Source organism: Lycium barbarum, chromosome 9 (assembly GCF_019175385.1).
Source record: "Lycium barbarum isolate Lr01 chromosome 9, ASM1917538v2, whole genome shotgun sequence".
Taxonomy (NCBI): domain Eukaryota; kingdom Viridiplantae; phylum Streptophyta; class Magnoliopsida; order Solanales; family Solanaceae; genus Lycium; species Lycium barbarum.
In genome coordinates, this window is record NC_083345.1 from 16,377,719 (window position 1) to 16,399,620 (window position 21,902).

The 21,902-nt window shown below is 41.0% G+C and overlaps 1 protein-coding gene and 1 non-coding gene across 2 annotated transcripts; one reads left to right on the top strand and one right to left on the bottom strand.

The window, feature by feature from the left end:
- The first annotated feature begins 275 nt into the window (after positions 1-275).
- On the top strand, positions 276-21,087 carry LOC132611698 (uncharacterized). The gene is given in 19 exon segments (XM_060326083.1): positions 276-381; positions 531-1,290; positions 1,373-1,617; positions 1,957-2,149; positions 2,344-2,612; positions 2,738-2,918; positions 4,090-4,151; positions 4,204-4,303; positions 4,401-4,476; positions 8,795-9,485; positions 9,933-10,196; positions 10,754-10,827; positions 11,174-11,939; positions 19,528-19,646; positions 19,779-19,877; positions 19,920-20,003; positions 20,091-20,210; positions 20,300-20,424; positions 21,006-21,087. Coding segments are annotated over 19 exon segments (4,416 nt in total).
- On the bottom strand, positions 7,211-7,317 carry LOC132612399 (small nucleolar RNA R71). The gene has a single exon (XR_009571766.1). It is a non-coding gene; the product is annotated as a small nucleolar RNA R71 (small nucleolar RNA).
- Positions 21,088-21,902: the final 815 nt, after the last annotated feature.

Here is a 21,902-nt window from a genome sequence, read left to right on the forward strand (position 1 = left end):
AGAAACATTCGTTTGGGTTTGTGTGCGGATGGTTTCACACCATACTTTGTTTCGGCTGCACCCTAATCTTGTTGGCCTGTTTTTCTTACTCCATATAATCTACCACCTGAGATGTGTATGACAAGTCCCTACATATTCTTAAATTGTGTTATCCCTGGTCCCCGAAATCCAAAAGTTTTTATTGATGCTATATACAACCTTTGATTGATGAGTTAAAACAATTGTGGTGTGAAGGTGTAGTGACATATGATGTATCAACTAAGAGAAATTTCAATATGCGTGCTTCTTTGATGTGGACTATTAACAATTTTCCTGCGTATGAGATGTTGTCTGGTTGGATGACTGCTAGAAAGCTTGTTTGTCCTCATTGCATGGAAAATAGTAAAGCTTTCACTTTAAAACATGGCCACAAAAATCCATGGTTTGATTGTCATCGTCAGTTCTTGCCTATGGATCACCAATTCAGGAAAATGAAACAAGCATTTAGAAAGAATAAACTGAAAATGATCCCCCACCTCGAACATTATCAGGAGAAGAAATTTCGGGGAGGGTTTTTCACTTGCCTAACGTCACAAAAGTTGCCCCTTATAGACTACCTGGTTATGGTGTTGAACATAATTAGACTAAACAGAGCATATTCTGAGACTTACCGTATTGGAAGGATAATCTTCTACGGCATAATCTTGATGTGATGCATATTGAAAAAAATTACTTTGATAATTTGTTCAACACTGTTATGGATGTTAAAGGCAAGACAAAAGATAACCCAAAAGCTAGATTGGACCTAAAGGAATACTGTAGGCGCCCTGAATTGAACTTGAAAGAGTTAGCGAATAATAAAGTGTTCAATCCCAAGGCTAGTTTTTCATTCACTTTGGAGGAGAAACGAGAGATTTGTCAATGGGTTAAGAATTTGTTGATGTCAGAGGGGTATGCGTCTAATTTTGACAAGCGTGCTGATATGAATGAAGGAAAATTGATTGGTATGAAAAGTCATGATTGTCATGTTTTAATGGAAACTTTGATTCCTATTGCATTTAGTCCCCTACCGGAAAGAATATGGAAACCAATCACAGAGATAAGTTTGTTCTTCAAGGATTTATGTTCTAATACTTTGACGGTAGAAAACCTTCAAAGAATGGAACAGAATATGCCAGTCATTACAACTAAGCTCGAGAAGATCTTTCCATGTGGGTTTTTTGATGTGATGGAACATCTTCCCATTCATCTTGTACAAGTGGCACGCCTTGGAGGCCCGGTTCAAACTAGGTGGATGTATCGTTTCGAGAGGTAAGGAACCAAACTTACTACCTCTTTATTTAATGTATTTTGTTAACTAATTATTGTTCCTATTGTTAGTAAACATGTGCAGGACCATTGGCAAATGCAAAAAATTGGCTAAGCAGAGATCTAAGATTGAAGGATCTATTTACGAAGCGTATCTTGCAAAGGAAACAATGCATTTCTGTTCATATTATTTCGGAGAGCAAGTGTCGTGTATGAGAAATAGGCCCAACCGTCATGATGAGAGTGGGGTTGATCCTAACTACCCACCAATGTCCATCTTTAATCAACCAGGACGAGGTTCTAAAAAGCCGCCAAAACGAACCCTGAGTGGTATGGAGAGGCAATCAGCTGTGACACATGTTTTGCTCAATTGCCCTGAAATTCAAGTATATATTCGGTGAGTGTCGAATTATGTTATTGAATTAAATGGGTAACTGATAAGGGTGAAACTAATGAAAATCTTGCACATGTCGAACAATTACTTCATAGAACTTGAGGGCGGTGAAGACATATATTCGAAGTTTTCCTATTGGCTGTACGATTTTGTAAGTGTGAAAATTCATTGCATAATTTCAATTAAATGTAGGCTACATATTAGTTATTGAATTTTAATTTTTCTCCTTATTATATTGGTTTATCATACATGAGAACATTCCCAATTTGTGAAAGATATAGCTCTTGGACCAGGCAATGAAGTTAAGACAATGAAAAAGTACATTGTTAATGGTTACAAGTTTCAAATCGAAGAAGTTTCTCAATATAAGAAGACGAATAATAGTGAAGTGTGCATTAAAGGCGATGCTGATGGTAGCGGTGTAACTGTTGATTATTACGGTGTACTGCAGGAGATCATACAACTTAAGTATCTAGGTTACCCTAAAAAGAGGATAACATTATTTCGGTGCAAGTGGTTTGATCCAAGCCAAAAAGGTACAAGGGTGAATCGTCAACAAAACGTAATTGAAGTCAAACACACAAGACAATACAATTGCTATGATCCCTTATAATTGCACAAAATACTAAGCAAGTGTATTATGATCCATATCCTTTGCGTAGGGACAAGGCTGATTGGTGGGTGGTTATAAAGATTAAGCCTGTGGGGAGGATTAAGGTCAATAATGCATTAGATGTGGTGTACCAAAATGATGTACTGGTTGTTCATCAAACGGTGGACACAGAGTTAGAAAATAGTCTGGAACATTCTCAACACATATTAGAAGAAGTTGATGAAGATGATGTAACTATCATAGAAAATGTTGAGGAAGAATCGACCGATGGACCTGAAACAAGCGATGGGAAAGAATCATCTGATGAAAATGAAACAAGTGAGGATGAGTGGGAGGATGACTAGTTGCATGTTAGTTTATTCCATACTTGATAATAACACAATTCTATACTTGTTAAATATTTATTCTAGCGTTATTAACTTTCTGTATGTAGATGTCATCAGGTGGTAGTGATCAAGGTAGAGATAAAGATAAAGGTAGAGGTCGAGGTACTAGTAAGAAAAAAGATAAGAGACCTATAGATCCTACAGCTACTAGTAGCCAGTCCATTCCCTCCGCTCCATCTATGCACTCTACTCCGCCTCCTTTTTTTAATGCCTGGCTCTTCTATGCAGGCCCAATCTGGTCAGTGGGTATTTCAGCCGGCACGACCTGAGCCGGCATCATTTACCCATCCTACTTTCATACCTACACCTATGTATTGCCCACCACGTGGCAGATCTCCTAGCACATCGGCCACTTTATCTCATTCTCCTTCTCCAAGTGGTACATCTCCCAGTGTATCTAATTTACGCCTTAGAGATAGCAGCTCTGAGCATAAACACCGAAAATCAAAAAACCGAACCGAACCGAATTAGTTCGGTTTTTCGGTTTCGGTTTTTTCGGTTTTTCGGTTCGGTTTCGGTTTTTTTAATTTTTCGGTTCCGGTTCACCGGTTCTTCGGTATTCGGTTAAACCGAAAATTTAACAAATAATTTTTTCTCCCCTACTTCAGATCACTTAGCTGGTATGGTTAGCCCACTCCACGTTGTGTCTTTCTTAGGCCCATTTTGTGAACTATTCAAGCCCATCCTACTGACCCTAATTAGTATTACCACTTTACCAGGTTACCGGGACCAGCTATCTATCCAATAATCCTAATTCCTAAGTCCAACTCGTCTCCTGACTCTCCTCTAACGCTAACTTCAACCCTAACGCCTCCTCCTCTCATCTCCTCTCCTCCTCACGCCTAACTTAACAGTCCTCACACTGCTCTGTCCAAGTTCCAACGGCGGCGGGAGTTCTCAGGCACCTTACACCAAGGTAATTTCATTTTCTCCTTATAATTTCTTTGTTTGATTGTTCTTTCCTTTTCATAAGTTTGAACCTTAATTTCTTTTTTCACCGAACTCTAGCTAGTTTTGGATAAAGAATCACTAAATTTGTATGTATTGGGTTGGATTTGTTTTAAATTCTTTTCCTTTTCAGTAAATTTTAAATCTTTATTATGGGTGTTAAATTTTCTTAAATTATCAGTGGGTATCTTTAGAATTGTAAAGAAAAGAAGAAGATAACATCTGTTCTTGTAGTTTTAGAGCTTTTTTTTTTCTTCGAAACTGCAAAGAATTCCCAAAAGAGGTTAAATTCGCCTTCAAATTTGAGCTTGTGTTTTGAATTTGGTGAATTTCGGACCGAATTGTGATTGCTAGTGTTGTGTTAAGACAATGGATTTAAGACTTAGTTTGTGACAACTAATTTTTTGTATTTGGAGCTAAATTTTAAGACATTTGTGTTGTTTATTTATGTTGTTTGGCAGTTTGGCTGCTGCTCGTTTTAAGCTTATGCTATATTGTCATTTGTGTTTCTTGTTTTTGCCTTGTGCGTTGTTTTGCTGATGCTGGCTGGTTATTGTTATTGTTATTGTTTTAAGTTGAAGGATTTAAGCCTAGTGGTTTAGTTTTGCTACTGCTGGCTGCTGCTACTTATTTTTGTGTCAATTTGGCTGCTGCTACTGATAAGCACCCAGAAAGGCAACACTATATTTTGCTATGTGAAATTGTTGCTACTGATTTGATCTGATCTCCTTTTTCTTCTTTCTTTTGGTGACCAAATGCCATGTTTGTGTAGCCATCAGTTGGATTTAGTGATGGCTATTGTTTTTGTATTAGTGATGGATCAGCAGCCAATCCATGGAACCTATGCAGTATGCAGCAAGTGCAAGAAGCTAAATGTGTTGTAAGGATAATTCCTATTTGGGCTGCAGCAATTGTATACCATATTGCAATAATTCAGCAGCTTGAGTATTTGTTGAACTGCTTATCACTGTGGGCTGCTGCTACTGATTTTTGTATCTACGACTGCTACTGATTTTTGTGCCAACTTGGCTACTGCTACTGATTTTCGGGTGGGCTGCGTCTTACTTGGCTGCTGCTATTTTTCCTTGGCTGCTGCTATCTGCTACTTATTTTTCCTGTTTCGTGACATCTCAAAACATGAAACAATTGTATATAGTATTGTCTGCTACGACCAATCAATCAAGTATCCAGTCTCCAACAAGTAGAAAACCGAATTAGAAAAACCGAAATCGAACTTCAAAAAACCGAATCGAATCGAATTAATTCGGTGCGGTGTTCGGTGTCCACTTTCAAAAAACTGAAACCGAAAAAACCGAACCGAAGAACCGAACGCCCACCCCTACATCCAACCAGTCTCAGACCCATCTTCGTCCTCCTACACCTGCACCTGCACCGGTTCTTGTACATGCACCGGTATATCATCGTTTACAGTCGAGAGATAGAGATTCGTTCGGTCTGGTTTTCATCGTGCCTGAGGGAGCTGGGTGATGTGCCGTGAATTTTGGCACATTTTATGCCTTTGTAACTAGAAATATTGCTTGATTTTAAGTGTTTTTATATTGTTTCTTATGTTATTTTTGTGTTTTATAGGGTTGATTAACTAAGGATCGGAAATGAGAAGTAATGCTGGAAAAACGGACAAATTTGAGCTAAGCGACGGTCCGTAACTCATGTTACGGACCGTAACGGTGTCCGTAACTCATGTTACGGTTCGTACCTTTGAACCGTAACAAGGCCTGAATTTCTAGAAAATTTCATTGAAACCATCAGTGTTACGGTGAAGTGTTACGGTCCGTAACTCATGTTACGGTCCGTAACATGTCACCGTAACATGAGCTAAATTTCCAGAGAGTTTCAATAAAATCTTCAGTGTTACGGTTTAGTGTTACGGTCCGTAACTCATGTTACGGTCCGTAACCCTTCACCGTAACATCATCCAAAATTCCAGAGAGTTGCCAAGTAATTGTCACCACTTACGCTTCAGAAGGACGGACCGTAACACAGAGTACGGTCCGTCTCATGGTGGCCGTAACGTCGAAGTGGTCAAATGACGAAATGAAGGACGGACCGTAACCTGAGTTACGGTCCGTAACAATGCGGCGTAAGGGCATTTTTGTCCAGAAACTTGGTGCGATTTTTGGCTCTATAAATACATAATGTAGGGTTTTAATTCATTATTCAGATTTTATTTTAGAGGCATAAACCCTAGATTTTTAATCTTGAAGTGATTGGAGCATTTAAGGCAACAACTTCACTCTCATTCCATCTTGTATTAGTATTGTAAGTGTATTATGTTAATCTTTAAGCTTTTTTCTGTCAAGAAACATTATGAGTAGCTAATTTCAATTCTAAGGTTGTGAATCCCATGATGGGTATTATGTGAATGGGTTTCTATTATTGATATATGCATAATGGTTGTTGTTATTTATTCTATCTTTGTGTTGTAACGTTGGGTAATGATTGCAAGCATTAGCCGAAGCCATTATATTGACTTTTCTTGGGAAAGAGAGTCAATATTGGTAAGATTGAATAACAATGACTCGAGGCGTTAACCCTCGTTTAATAGACTAACTTAGGAATAAGAATAAGTCTAAATTGGCATTATTGGTCGCTCTTCGATTGTAACTCTTTTATATTCGGAAGAATCATAAAGAGGAAATACTGCTTAACTGTTGGGAAACATTAAGAAGTCTTTAAGAGATCAAGTGCATATTCTTAGAACAACCATTAGAAGTATATCACATTGAAATCCGAAGCATAATATCTAATCAAATTGGGAAACACAACCTTAGTCTCTCTCTCATATTAATTACATTCTAAGTCAAAGTATTCAATTACATTATTCAACAATCAATTCAAACTATCCGGAATAGGATTAAAGCATTTAAAGATTGGTATCGCAGACGATTAGTACTCTTTTCTCTCCATATTCCCTGTGGGATTCGACCCCAACCTTGTTGGGTTACTATATTTGACAACGTCCGCTTTACACCATTAATAGGTGTAATTTGAGCGTATCAAATTTTGGCGCCGTTGCCGGGGAATACGGTTCAGAAATTACTAATTGTTGTGTACTATTCTTTAAAACTATTTCTATTCCATCACACCTCGTTTGCTGTTTTAGTGAACCAGGTGAACATGGCTGGAAGACCCCATCGCAATCAAGGGAACCAAGGGGGGATCCAAGTGAACCATCCTGCACCAGAAGAAGAGGAGGATGAGAATGTATTTGCAGAATTCATCGACGAAGCTGATTATGCTTCTGCTGTAGTTCCCCCGAGAACAGGAAATGCTAATTTCAAAATTGATAGTTCTATCTACCAGCTATTGAAACTTGAAGGCTATTTCCGAAATTCTTCGGAAGACTGTCCACTTCGACACCTAAAGAATTTCGTGCATGTATGTTCCCAACAATCTCAAGGTGTTGTTCCTGCTGATGCACTGCGACTGCGGGTTTTCAAATATTCATTAGCTGGCCAAGCTAGGGAATGGTATGAAAAGCTCCCGAGCAATACTATTCATACCTGGAATGAGCTGGCCAATATCTTTCTAAAAAAATGGTTCCCACCCAGCAAAAAGGCTGAGCTTCGGGATAAGATTTTTGGGTTTAAACAACTTCCAGGGGAACAACTATATGCTGCATGGGAGAGGTTCAAATATTATCTAGCTCAATCTCCGAATCATGGATTTCCAGATGCAATTCTCACAGAGAAGTTCTACAAGGGGCTAGATACAATGAATCAAATAGCTGTCAACACTGCAGCTGGGGGATGCTTTATGGACAAAACCTTTGTCAACATCACCCGGTTGCTCGACAAGCTTACTACCCATAATCAAGCCTGGCATTCGACTGATAGCGAATTCCTATCATATGGTAGTCCCTCTGTGGCCGCGGTGGCCAAAGAAAATCATGAGCGAGATCATGCGTTCGCTCAACTGCAAACCACCGTGGATTTATTATCCAAAAGGCTTATGGAGAAAGAGGCCAAATGTGTAAACGTTATCGATGAGATGCCACCTCATGCTCCCGGAATGTATCAAGTTTCTGACGAAACTTATCTTGAGGGGCAGCCACAATATGAGGATGCGAATTATGTCAATAACTCGCAAGGGGGTTATCAACGGCAAAACTACCAAGGTTCCGGTAATCACCCATGGCAAAGGCCTCAACAAAATTACCAAGGACAGAATTATGGAAGAACTGATCAGGGTAATCCCAATCAAGGGAATTACAATAACAATAATTATGGCAACAAGAGCTCTAACCCCTACATTCCACCTAGGGGGCAAGCATCCAATTCCCAGCCATGGAAAGATAATTCAGCTACTAACTCTGCTGGTAACACGTCTAATGATTCTGCAGAACTGAAGAGTATGATGCAGAAAATGCTGATGAATCAAGACAGAACAGAGAGCACAATCAAGGGAATGTCCCAGGTCCAACTATCGCATTCAGCTTCCATTCAGAAGCTTGAAGCGCAATTCAGAGACCTTTCCCGAGAAGTGCATACTCCTCAACGGGGACAATTACCGAGTGATACAGTTCCTAATCCAAAAGGTAGTGGAGTGAACTCTGTGGAGAATGTACTTGCCATTAGCACCAGAAGTGGAAAAATACTTCAGGGTGACAATAAAAAGCCAATTGATCAGGAACCAATTGTTGAAAAAGAAGCGCAGCCTAGTGTATTGGATGATATTGTCGAGGAAGAAGCAGGGGAGGAAGTCCCCATTGTAGTTGAAGAAGAGCTGAATCTTAATAAACCAAAGGAACCGGTGGAAAACCAGGAAAAGGGGAAGGCAAAACTTTCCGGTGCTCTTCGCCCTTTGAGCCAATTGTTTAAATCTTCACCGCCTTTTCCTCAAAGGTTGGTGAGAAAAACAGAAGATGAGAAGTGCTTGAGATTTTATGATCAACTCAAGCAGTTGACGATGAACATTCCTTTCATGGATGCTGTTAAAGAAATGCCTGGCTTTGCTAAGTATTTGAAGGATCTTTTAACAAAGAAAAAAAAGCCATTGAAACACGACACTGTGGGTATCACTCACCGCGTTAGTGCCATTCTTTCCAAAACCACTGTGCAAAAGAGGGAAGATCCTGGAGCATTCACAATTCCATGCACCATAGGGCAGCAAAATTTTGCCAGGGCTTTGTGTGATAACGGGGCTAGCATAAATCTTATGCCCCTGGAAATTTTTAAGAGATCGGGGCTAGCTATGCCAAGGCCAACTACCATGAGGTTGCAGATGGCTGACAGATCGATAAAAAGGCCAGTTGGAGTAGTTGATGATGTGCTGGTTCAAATCGGGGAATTTCTACTGCCGGCAGATTTCGTGATTCTTGATTGTGCTATTGATCAAGAAATTCCTATTATTCTGGGAAGACCTTTCCTTGCCACAGGGAGGGCTCTTATGGACTCCGAAAAGCACGAAATAAAGTTCCGGGTGAACGATGAGGAGGTGACTTTTCACGCTAGCAAAGGCATGAAGTTACCTAGTCCTTATCAAAGCATTTCAGTCATAAACTCTGTTGACAAGGTGGATGAAGCAGTGGAATTTAAAATGGAGGAAGAATGCTTGAGCGAAGCATTGTTGGCCATCTTGGTGAATTTTGATGCCGACCAAATGGAGGGATATAATGAGACAGTGAATTCACTCACAGGTCTGGGGTCTTACTCTTATGAGCCCAAGAAATTGTCTCTTGATCTAGAGAAACGAACAACTCCTCCAGCAAAACCATCAATTATTGAGCCACCGAAACTGGAACTCAAGAAACTGCCATCACATCTTAAATATGTATTTCTTGGAGAAAATGCTACTCTTCCAGTTATTGTGTCATCGCTTCTGAATGAGGGCCAAATTCAAAGACTCATCGTAGTCTTGAGAAAGCATTTAAGAGCTCTGGGTTGGACTATTGCAGACATCCGGGGGATTCCCGCCGGAATTTGTGAGCACCGAATACAGTTGGAGGAGGAAAGTTCGCCGAGTGTTGAACATCAGAGAAGATTAAATCCACCGATGCAAGAGGTGGTGAAGAAGGAGATCATTAAGTGGTTAGATGCTGGGGTGGTTTACCTGATTGCCAACAGCCCTTGGGTAAGCCCTGTTCAGTGTGTGCCAAAGAAAGGGGGCATCACTGTTGTCCCTAACTCGAAAAATGAGTTGATTCCAACAAGGACTGTCACCGGTTGGAGAGTGTGTATGGACTACCGGAAGCTGAATACCGCATCTTGCAAGGATCACTTCCCTATGCCTTTTATTGATCAAATGCTTGATCGGCTAGCCGGAAGATCTTATTACTGTTTCTTGGATGGGTACTCAGGATACAACCAGATCAACATTGCGTTGGAAGACCAAGAAAAGACTACTTTCACTTGTCCCTATGGGACATTCGCTTTCAGTCGGATGCCATTTGGTCTTTGCAATGCACCAGCTACCTTCCAAAGATGCATGATGTCCATATTCTCTGATATGGTTGAAAACTTTCTTGAAGTTTTCATGGATGATTTCTCGGTGGTGGGAGATTCATTCGATGAATGTTTGGGTCATCTTGATCGGGTGCTGCAACGGTGTGAGGAAACCAACCTCGTGCTCAACTGGGAGAAGTGTCATTTTATGGTCAAGGAGGGCATTGTCCTTGGCCATAAGTTTCAGAAAAAGGGATTGAGGTTGATCAAGCTAAAATCGATGTGATTTCACAACTCCCTCCGCCCGTTTCAGTAAAAGGAGTTCGGAGTTTCTTGGGGCACGCCGGATTCTATAGAAGGTTTATCAAAGACTTCTCAAAAATTGCAAATCCCATGTGCAAACTCTTAGAAAAAGAATCCAAATTCAATTTTGATGAAAAGTGCATCAAGGCGTTTGACGAGTTGAAGCTGAAATTAACCTCCGCACCGATTGTGGTGTCCCAAGATTGGTCACTTCCCTTTGAATTAATGTGTGACGCCAGTGGTCTTGCAATTGGTGCTGTGCTTGGTCAGCGGCTAAATAAAATCCTACACCCAATTTATTATGCCAGCAAAACATTGAATGGAGCCCAGCTGAACTATACAGTAACGGAGCAAGAATTACTTGCTATTGTTTATGCTTTTGAAAAGTTCCGGGCTTATTTGTTGGGTGCCAAGGTAGTGGTTCACACTGACCATGCTGCATTGCGCTATTTGATGACGAAAAAGGATGCTAAGCCTCGGTTGATAAGATGGGTGTTGTTGCTACAAGAATTTGACTTTGAAGTCAGAGACCGAAAAGGGTCAGCAAAATCAAGTAGCTGACCATCTTTCCAGACTGGAAGCACCAGGGAGACCGAGTGATGTGCTAGATATTGATGACACTTTCCCGGATGAAAGAGTTTTGGTCATTTCCAATGATGTGGCACCATGGTATGCCGATATTGCCAATTATTTGGTAACTGGCATCGTTCCTGAAGAGTTGAAGACATATCAAAAGAAGAAGTTCTTGCGAGACTTCCGACAGTATTGTTGGGATGAGCCTTACTTATTCAGAACGTGTGCTGACAATATGATCCGGAGATGTGTGGCGGAATCTGAGGTGATGGACATCTTGAAAGCGTGCCATGATTCTCCAGTTGGTGGACATCACAGTGGAAATCGAACAGCAGCCAAGGTGCTAGAGTGTGGATACTACTGGCCAGCCATTTATCGTGATGCAAATATGTTGGCACGCTCTTGTGATAAATGCCAACGCCAGGGCACAATAGGTCGGAGGCATGAAACTCCGATGAACTTTGTTCTTGAGGTGGAGCTATTTGATGTATGGGGAATTGATTTTATGGGGCCCTTCGTGAGCTCCTACGGCCTGAAATACATTCTTGTCGCAGTGGATTATGTCTCCAAATGGGTGGAGGCGGTGGCCTTGCCTAACAATGATGGTAGGAGAGTCAATGCGTTTCTCAAAAAGAACATCTTTACTAGATTTGGCACTCCTAGAGCTATTATTAGCGATGGTGGATCTCATTTCTGCAATAAACCATTTGCTGATCTTCTTGAAAAATATGGCGTGCATCACAGGGTTGCCACTCCGTATCATCCTCAGACGAGTGGTCAGGTTGAGGTCTCAAACAGAGAAATAAAAAGCATCTTGGCAAAGACGGTCAATGTGAATCGCACTGACTGGTCTAAAAAGTTGGATGATGCTTTATGGGCATATCGCACGGCATTCAAAACGCCTATAGGGACTTCACCGTATAAGTTGGTATTTGGGAAGGCATGTCATTTGCCTATTGAGCTTGAGCATAAAGCCCTTTGGGCATTGAAAAAGCTGAATATGGATTGGCATGAAGCAACTAAGCTGCGGTTGTTTCAAATCAACGAGATGGATGAATTTAGGTACAATGCCTATGAAAGTGCAACACTGTACAAGGAAAAGATGAAATACTATCATGACTCGAAGATCCTAAAAAGGGATTTTCAGCCAAAAGACTTGGTCTTGTTGTACAATTCACGCCTGAAGTTCTTTCCAGGCAAGTTAAAGTCTCGTTGGTCTGGTCCTTTTGAAATTGTGAGTGTGTCCCCAAATGGAAGCGTCATTGAGGTGAAATCCGAGGATGGCACTCGGACTTTTAAGGTGAATGCACCAAGAGTGAAGCATTACCATTGGTGTATTGATGATGGTAAGGTCGTGGATAGGTATCGTTTGAAATATGGCTCCTGAACTCGAAAATGAGGTACCACGTCGAGCCGTGACGTTAAACCAAGCGCTGTGTGGGAGGCAACCCACATTTACCGCTTTGTAAGTAGTTTAAAGTTTGTATTTTCATTTTATTCTTTTGTGTTGTTGATGTGCTAATGTGGTGGGATTTTGAGAACTGAAGGGACCAAATAACTACCAAGTGATCCAAGGCGAGACGCTCCACGTTACGGCCCGTAACTCTTGTTACGGTCCGTATCATGAAGCGTAACAGGCAAAAAGAAAAAAATAAAAAATCACTGAAGGGTGAGGAAGAGTGTTACAGTACGAGTTACGGTCCGTCGTACGTGTTACGGACCGTAACACTGTGTCGTAACTTTGATGCAAAATATGGGCTTCACTGGAAATTTTCAACATGTTACGCCAGGTGATACGGACCGTAACACGAGTTACGGTCCGTCGATTGGACTGCCAGGTCATTAATGAATAAACGAAACGGGGTCGGTTGATGAACCGTAACACAAGATACGGACCGTATCCTATGATACGGTCCGTAACAGGTAACGTAATTGTCGGAAATGTTTAAATACATTACCGACGGTTCCCATTCCAAATTATAACGATTCTTCACACGTTTTTCAACTCCCTCTCCCTCATAAATCCTCTCTTCTCTTCTTCACATCCTCCTCTCTTCATCCTCCTCCCATTCTCCCCCATATTTCTCTAAAATCTCATTACTATTTTCTTATCCACAATCACTGTTTTAAGTTGAGTTTCATCCATACAATCGCCAACGATCAGGTATTACATGTCTTTACTCTTTTCTTTTAGCTATCAATGCGAGTTCTATGATGCTCATGAGTAATTTCGTAAAATATGTGTTGAAATTCGTGTTTTGGGCTGTGTTGATTGAGTTTGCATTTAAATTGATAAGTTATGGGGGATTTGACATTGGTTGGGGGTTGGGATTGGTATTGGTGCTGTTTAAAAGATTCGTGGGTACAAGCAACTGCTTCCCACTGAATTGGAGGGCAAATCCGGTTGAAGGTTTCATTCGTGAAATTACTAAATCGGTTTGCCCACCAACTGTTCGATACAAGTCCCCAATGAAAACTTTAATAAAATCGGGTGAAGTCTGAGTAACCCGAGGCATGTGAGGGGATATAATATTGTTTCACAACATACCCATGGATCATTAAGTCGAAAATCTTGGCCTCGTGCTTAAAACGATAAAATTTGGCCAAGCCATTTGTTTGCTACTCTGTTGCCCGTCATTATGTGTTACGGACCGTAACGTACGTTACGGACCGTAACATCACACCGTAACACCTCTCAAATTTCCAGTAACTTTTCTGGAAATTTTGATCACGTTACGGTGCGACGTTACGAACCGTATACTATGATACGGACCGTCGACTGTGTTACGGTCCCTTTGCTTAATTGAACCATTTCAGTTACGGATGAAGATACGGCCCGTAACACCATCGACGGTCCGTCGACTGTGTTACGGTACCTGACCTAATTAAAGTCTTTGGCTTAAATTCATAAGGTGTAAAATTTTTACAACTTCTCGTACATCATATCTAACTTTCCTTCCACAGGTATGGGTAAACCACGACAATCAAAGAAGGCTTCACCTAAGGTCGCGCAAAAAGGAAAAGGTCGTGCTGCAAGCAAGGTAACCTCACGGCTGCGCGACGACGATCTGATCAAGGACGCCAGGCCTAAAAAGAGGCCGGTCGCACCCAGCAAGCCACCCCCACCAGTTGCACCCAGCCAACCAGACCCACAATCAGAAAGTTCCTCCTCGACTGAGGAGTTAAGAGAGTCGAGCTCGTCGAGTTCGTCGAGCCAAAGTGAACCCCAGCGGGCTATCACACCAACACACCAACCTCAACCACCCATTAGACAGTCTACTGCGGAGGAGCGCGAAAAAGAGCGCGAACAGGAAAGAATGAAACTTGACATTCGGCTGCAAACTATGACTGAGAAGATCCTCCGGTTTAATGTGGAGGGATCTGAAGATTTGTATAACAAGGGGTGTGAGCGGGTAAAAGGTGAGGGAATGGACCCAAGGCGGAGTATTTTCGAGGAACGGAATGTCATCTTCGATGGAATCGAAGGATATCCCGGCATTAGTGATACTATCCGATTCCACAAGTTGGAGTTTTTGAAAAACCCCGTTGGGTCCTACATATCGGTTTTTGTTAGGGAATTCTACGCTTCATATGGGGCAGCTGTATTCAAAGTAGTGAAGAAAGGGCAGCGAGCAACTCAAGTACCGGCAATGAATGAGGTTGTATTCCGGACAAAGAAGATAGATGTCTCTCCATCGGCTATAAATAAAACACTATTCGGGGAAGATTATATAGAGCCTACAACAGCGGAAGAAGGGGAGTTTGCCTACAAAATTGAACAGAAGGATACAATCCCCGTCCGAAAATGGGTAGCTTCTGTTATTGCACGGACAACAGATCCTGAATGGATCATAGTGCCAAAGTTGACAGCCACCACGCGGATTTGGAAAAACACCCTAACGCCAGAGGCAAAGTTTTGGTGGCAAATTGTTCTGTTCCGAATCCGTCCTACCCAATCAGATAATTATTTGACTCCAGACAGGGCTGTTCTTGTGGCTTCCATAACGTCGCGATATAAGATCAACTTCGGGCGACTGATAGCCGAAGACCTCCGAGAGAGAGCCACCCAGCCGGCCACTTCCCTCATTCATCCATGCCTGCTTACGCTACTATGCTTGCGTGCAGAACCAGAACCCCTACCCCATATCGATCACAATGTGATTGCCAGCCATATTTATGACATCACAAAAGGGAAAGATGAGGTGTTCAGCCAGGGTTCGTTGCCCTCTGCATCGGTTTCTGAGGTGCCGGAGGGGCCTACGGGATCAGATGTTATACCCTTGGCTATCATGGGTGAAGAGGAAGCTGCTGCGGATCAGCACACAGATTCTGAGGCTCCACCGGCTGATCATGCTACACAGCCTATGCCACCTCCAGCCGCACCTACTTCGGGTGGTCCTACCTCTTCCACTGGAGCAAGCCCAGCACCACCGCAGGCAACACCAGGAGTCCCACCCGAGCTTGCGAGAAAAATGATGTTCAACCGGGACAATTTTGGGGCGGTGGTCTTACAAGCGGATCGCACAGATAGGCAGGTCAAGCAGATCCTGACTGAGCTAAAATTATACACAAAAAGGGCTATTGATGCAGCGCTGCGACCGATAAAAGAACAGATGGCTGCGGACCACCTACAATCATTACAAATCCACTCCCGGATAGATGGTATTGAGCGCAGGATGACTGAGCTGACTAGGACACACCCTACTATGGAATTGGGCGCTATTCGGAGTGAGTTGCGGTCTGTCAAGGATGATGTGCAGAAATTGAAGGCCCAGGAAGTGGCTGTGGCGACAGACCAGCTTCCTAAAGTACACACGGAGTTGGTACAGACCCTATACCAGCAGATTCAGAGCTTACTAGGGGATGATGACAACGATGACACGGTTGAGGAACAGCACGACGAGGAGTTGGAGGAGGATATCCCCTCTTTGGACAAAGGGAAGCGAAGCAGAGCCTCGCCAGATCTCGAGCCCATTCTCCAAAGTCTTGATCCATATGCTGAGTTACGCCCACAGAATGAGGAAGAGGAGCGGCGTACTTTGAAAAGAATCCGCCAGGAGTCCCGGTTAAGTTCCGACACCGCAGGAGCTACTTCTAGCTCAACTCAGCCTACAGATCCGGCTCACCGATATTTCTCCCCCATCCACTGCTCCACCCCATGATGCTGCGACAGATCCGAGTGCCTAGTGCGCTCCAGGGAGGCCCTCCAAATTTTTTACTGCGTTATATTGATGCTTTGCGGGCAATGCATGCTTTTAAGTTGGGGGTGTGGTATTTGCTGATTGGTTGTTGGGATTGCTGTTTTAGTATACTGGATATTGTTTTTATTGTTTTGTTTTGGTAAATATCTTATCAAAATTGTGATAGTAAGCATGTGTTTAAGACAATTGTTATTGTTTTGTTTTGTTGGTATTGTTTTTATTAACAAGTATGTGTTAGGACGTTCTTCGGCTGTTCTTTGCTATGTGTTTCTATTCCCGAAGAATGCTGTGTGTATGTTGAACCTAGCATGTTTAGAATGTTTAATTTAGAAGTAAAGTAATGCTGACTTAAGTGGTGGTGGTCCGTGTTTCTAGCATAGATAAAAATGGTTTTTACAAGTTCAATGATATCCCTCCGAAAAATAATTTGTGATGTACATCAAAACTGAGTTGTTGATATTGACATGTATGGTTCTTTTAATGACATTGCAAAGAAAGGGTGTTTATGTATGTGAAATCTTCAAACGGAAATGAAGTCGGAGTATTTAAACAATCCTTATGCCATTGTGTTGTGAGTTTTTAGCTTCTATTTGCATATGATGCCTGCAATCTAGAACTTGCCCGGTTGGTCGTGCGTGAATTCTAAGGAGAATTAGATTGTGAAGTGATCTTAGGCTTTCTTTGTATTAACCCCAAAGTATCTTAAATGAGCCTGGCCCGTACAGAAAATGATCCCTAGTCTCCCATTTTTGAGCCTATAGACTTTTTCTTCGAATAAACCCATTTGGCACCAAGTCCCTCCTTGACACGGAAGATTGACAAATGAGGCTAAAAGCCTAAGTTGGGGGTGACAAGTCAAAAATGCGGAAAATGAGGCTAAAAGCCTAAGTTGGGGGTGACAAGTCAAAAATGCGGAAAATGAGGCTAAAAGCCTAAGTTGGGGGTGACAAGTCAAAAATGCGGAAAATGAGGCTAAAAGCCTAAGTTGGGGGTGATAAGTCAAAGATGAGGAAAATGAGGTCAAAGAACTGTTGGGGGTAATCACGAATATAAAGGGACATAATTCAGCGTGGATATATATATAAAAAAAAAAAAAAAAATTGTTCAAAGTTCTAAATAAATCCACGCTAAAAATGGAGGGTCGGAAATGATAGGAAGAATGGTGAATGAAGTCAAAAAGAAGTGTCGAGGAGAGTGAGTCACCGATACCCAAATATTTATCCTACCCGTCCCTAAGCCAATGTTACAAGCCCAAAAAGTCCTAATGTGATCACGATCAAATTGTTCAAAGTTGAATGCATGAAAAATAAAGGCAAGCCTATGGTATGTGCACGCATGGTATGCAAATTTCTTTGTGAGTGTGAGTGTTCTTCTGTCTCTTTAGTCTTCTGTCCCATTTATGTCGTAAATGTGTGTTGGGACATTCTTTGGTCTATGTGAGGGCATAAGGATTGTAGGTTTCAAAGTAACTAGCTTTCCGGAAGTTGAAATTCATGTGCATAGAGGCCCCCGTACTATGATTATGTCATTAATTGAGGTTGCATAGTGAATTGACATTTTTCCGAAATGTGCATCTTGTGTCACAAATAGGAGATGGATAAGAGCCTAAATATTTTTCTTGAATTGAAGAGTCCGTGCTAGGAACACATGCCAAAACCACCGTAGTCATTCTTATTTTGCTAAGATGTCGTGTGTTAATAGTGAGTATTGTTGTAGTTGCTTGAGGACAAGCAAAAGCTTAAGTTGGGGGTGTTGATGTGCCGTGAATTTTGGCACATTTTATGCCTTTGTAACTAGAAATATTGCTTGATTTTAAGTGTTTTTATATTGTTTCTTATGTTATTTTTGTGTTTTATAGGGTTGATTAACTAAGGATCGGAAATGAGAAGTAATGCTGGAAAAACGGACAAATTTGAGCTAAGCGACGGTCCGTAACTCATGTTACGGACCGTAACGGTGTCCGTAACTCATGTTACGGTTCGTACCTTTGAACCGTAACAAGGCCTGAATTTCCAGAAAGTTTCATTGAAACCATCAGTGTTACGGTGAAGTGTTACGGTCCGTAACTCATGTTACGGTCCGTAACTCATGTTACGGTCCGTAACTCATGTTACGGTCCGTAACATGTCACCGTAACATGAGCTAAATTTCCAGAGAGTTTCAATAAAATCTTCAGTGTTACGGTTTAGTGTTACGGTCCGTAACTCATGTTACGGTCCGTAACCCTTCACCGTAACATCATCCAAAATTCCAGAGAGTTGCCAAGTAATTGTCACCACTTACGCTTCAGAAGGACGGACCGTAACACAGGGTACGGTCCGTCGCATGGTGGCCGTAACGTCGAAGTGGTCAAATGACGAAATGAAGGACGGACCGTAACCTGAGTTACGGTCCGTAACAATGCGGCGTAAGGGCATTTTTGTCCAGAAACTTGGCGCGATTTTTGGCTCTATAAATACATAATGTAGGGTTTTAATTCATTATTCAGATTTTATTTTAGAGGCATAAACCCTAGATTTTTAATCTTGAAGTGATTGGAGCATTTAAGGCAACAACTTCACTCTCATTCCATCTTGTATTAGTACTGTAAGTGTATTATGTTAATCTTTAAGCTTTTTTCTGTCAAGAAACATTATGAGTAGCTAATTTCAATTCTAAGGTTGTGAATCCCATGATGGGTATTATGTGAATGGGTTTCTATTATTGATATATGCATAATGGTTGTTGTTATTTATTCTATCTTTGTGTTGTAACGTTGGGTAATGATTGCAAGCATTAGCCGAAGCCATTATATTGACTTTTCTTGGGAAAGAGAGTCAATATTGGTAAGATTGAATAACAATGACTCGAGGCGTTAACCCTCGTTTAATAGACTAACTTAGGAATAAGAATAAGTCTAAATTGGCATTATTGGTCGCTCTTCGATTGTAACTCTTTTATATTCGGAAGAATCATAAAGAGGAAATACTGCTTAACTGTTGGGAAACATTAAGAAGTCTTTAAGAGATCAAGTGCATATTCTTAGAACAACCATTAGAAGTATATCACATTGAAATCCGAAGCATAATATCTAATCAAATTGGGAAACACAACCTTAGTCTCTCTCTCATATTAATTACATTCTAAGTCAAAGTATTCAATTACATTATTCAACAATCAATTCAAACTATCCGGAATAGGATTAAAGCATTTAAAGATTGGTATCGCATACGATTAGTACTCTTTTCTCTCCATATTCCCTGTGGGATTCGACCCCAACCTTGTTGGGTTACTATATTTGACAACGTCCGCTTTACACCATTAATAGGTGTAATTTGAGCGTATCACTGGGTAAGATTGTCTTTTATTAAGTTTTCCTAAAGTTTTTTTCATCTTAATCTTATATGCTTTAAATTTTTTAACTGCTGGTACTGTCCAGATCACGAAACTACAAAAGCCTTGCTGGATGTTGTTCGGAGGCTTTATGGCGATCTGTTTTATACTTCATGGGGTGAAATCCCAAATAATACTCGACAGGCTATGTTCAGAGAGTTTAACGTATGCATCTTATTATACATTTCATAACTTGAATTTACTTTTATAGAAATAATCTAACATTAGCCATTTTATTTGGAGATGTATTGTACATGGGATCCAATGGACAATGATAGGGTTGCTGCGAACTTTTAGAGGAAGGGGAGTGCAAGGTTGTCTGATTGGTTTTCAAGGCCTGGAAGGTATATGAGGAAGCCCCAATGGCTATACGCCGAACAATGGGAGAAACTTAAGGTATATTGGTGAACTCCTGAGTTTATCGCCAAGTCTGAGCAGGCAAAGGCCGCCCGTGCGTCCCAGAAAGGTGGCTCTTTGCACACTGTGGGTGCAAGAAGTCAGGGGCACGTGGCTAGGACAATGGTAAGTAGTTTTATACTTTTAAAGTTACCTACGATCAATATATCATTATTGAGTTATTAATTTTATCTTTAACTTTTTTTTTGGCAGAAAAATGCTACTGGACAGATGCCGACTCAGGATCAACTATTCCTAAAGACCCACACAAAAAAGAAGAAGCAGGAGTCGGATCCGATCGTATGGGTTGAGGACAGGGCTCGTGATTCTTATGTAAGTGATAATTTTATTATTTAAGTAATTATATATAAGTTTAATATGATCTATTCGTTATATACTAAGTTTCATTTTTTAATATACAGACGCAATTTATGCAAGATGTGGACCAGTATAACCAAACTCAGCCTGACCACCCGAGCCGTCCTCCGCCGGAATTAGAGATAGATTTTTGGTGTAGAGCAATTGGGGGAGTACAAAAGGATAGAGCGTACGGTCTAGGCCTAAGGAACAACTTAAGTCACCTTCGGTCGGGATTGCGAGGTGAAGGGTCTTCTCGACAAGCCGAGGGAGTTGATGGTGATCAGGTCATAGCTATGGTGCAGCAAATCGCTGAACTTAATAGGAAATTATCTGAGACTGAGGCAAAAAGAGTTGAGGAAAGTAACTTCATAAAAGCGAACCTTGAATCGCTCGAGGCACAAGTTAAAAGTCACATTTCATGTGGACAATTTGGTATGCCCCCTCCCCCCCCCCCCCCCCCCCCCCCCTCGACCCAGAAGATGATGATGCAGATGAAGATGACGGTGATTACGTAGCCCGGACACCGGATGATTAGTTGTAGTTGTTTGGATTTAATAATGAACTTATGTTAAAACTAGTTAATGGTACTTTTGGTTGGACATTTAAATATTTTTGAACTTTGAAGGTCTATTTAGATCGTATTTGATGTGTTTAGATAGTGTTTGATGTGTTTTATTATTACTTCGGGTGATTTTATGTGTTGTAGCTCTTTTAGAATTGATTTGTCAATGCTAGTTTTGAGCAACTTTTGGTACTGGTTTTGTGCAGGTGTGGCTGCAGAAAATGCAGCAATTGCATGCAGAAATTTTTTCAGAAAACCGACGCAGTCCTTCGGTTTTCTCGAAATTAATTCCGAAAATTTTCCAGAAAACCGACTCAGTCCGCCGATTTTCTGAAAATTAATTCTTAAAATTATTAAGAAAATCGACGCACTGTGTCAGTTTTTTATTTAAAATGAAAAAATTAAATAAAAAACTGACGCACATAGAATTTATATTGTTTTTATTTAAGATAAAAAATCAGAAATTAAAAAAATCGACGTAGTTCGGCGGTTTTTTTTAATTTTATTTTTATTTTTTAAAATTATTGGATAAAAATTGACTGACCACGTAAGCGACGCAGTCCGTCGCAAAAAATCGACGAGGTGTGTTGGTTTTAAAAAAGCTACGCTATGTAAACCGACGGACCGTAAAAGGTCGGTTACCCGTCAGTTTCATTGAAAAAATCGATGCGGTCCGTCGGTTTTTGGCAGTTTTTTAGTAGTGCAAGACATATTCGAGGCAATGGGTAGGATATGGGAACTAGATGATGATTTTAAATACTCAAATAACCCAAACAACAGATTCAATCGACAATACAATAACACAATCAGATAGGAGTGGAATTGGCGTGTCAGGGAGGCTGCAACACTTGAACAAAACTTGAGGTCATTAGGACTTAAACACCCAAAAAAATGTGCTATCTCAATGCCTCGTGACACTCCATAAGAGTTGAATTTTGTTCTTAACCGTTTTCGCGAAGAGAACAATCGGATGAAAATACGTTGCCTAAGTGTAGAATATGGTCAACATGGTTACGTAAGATTCAGATCCAAGTCGAATTCGAACTGTGAGATGTCCGATGAAGATTAATTTTTTTTAATAATAAAGTAAGTAGGTAAGGTCA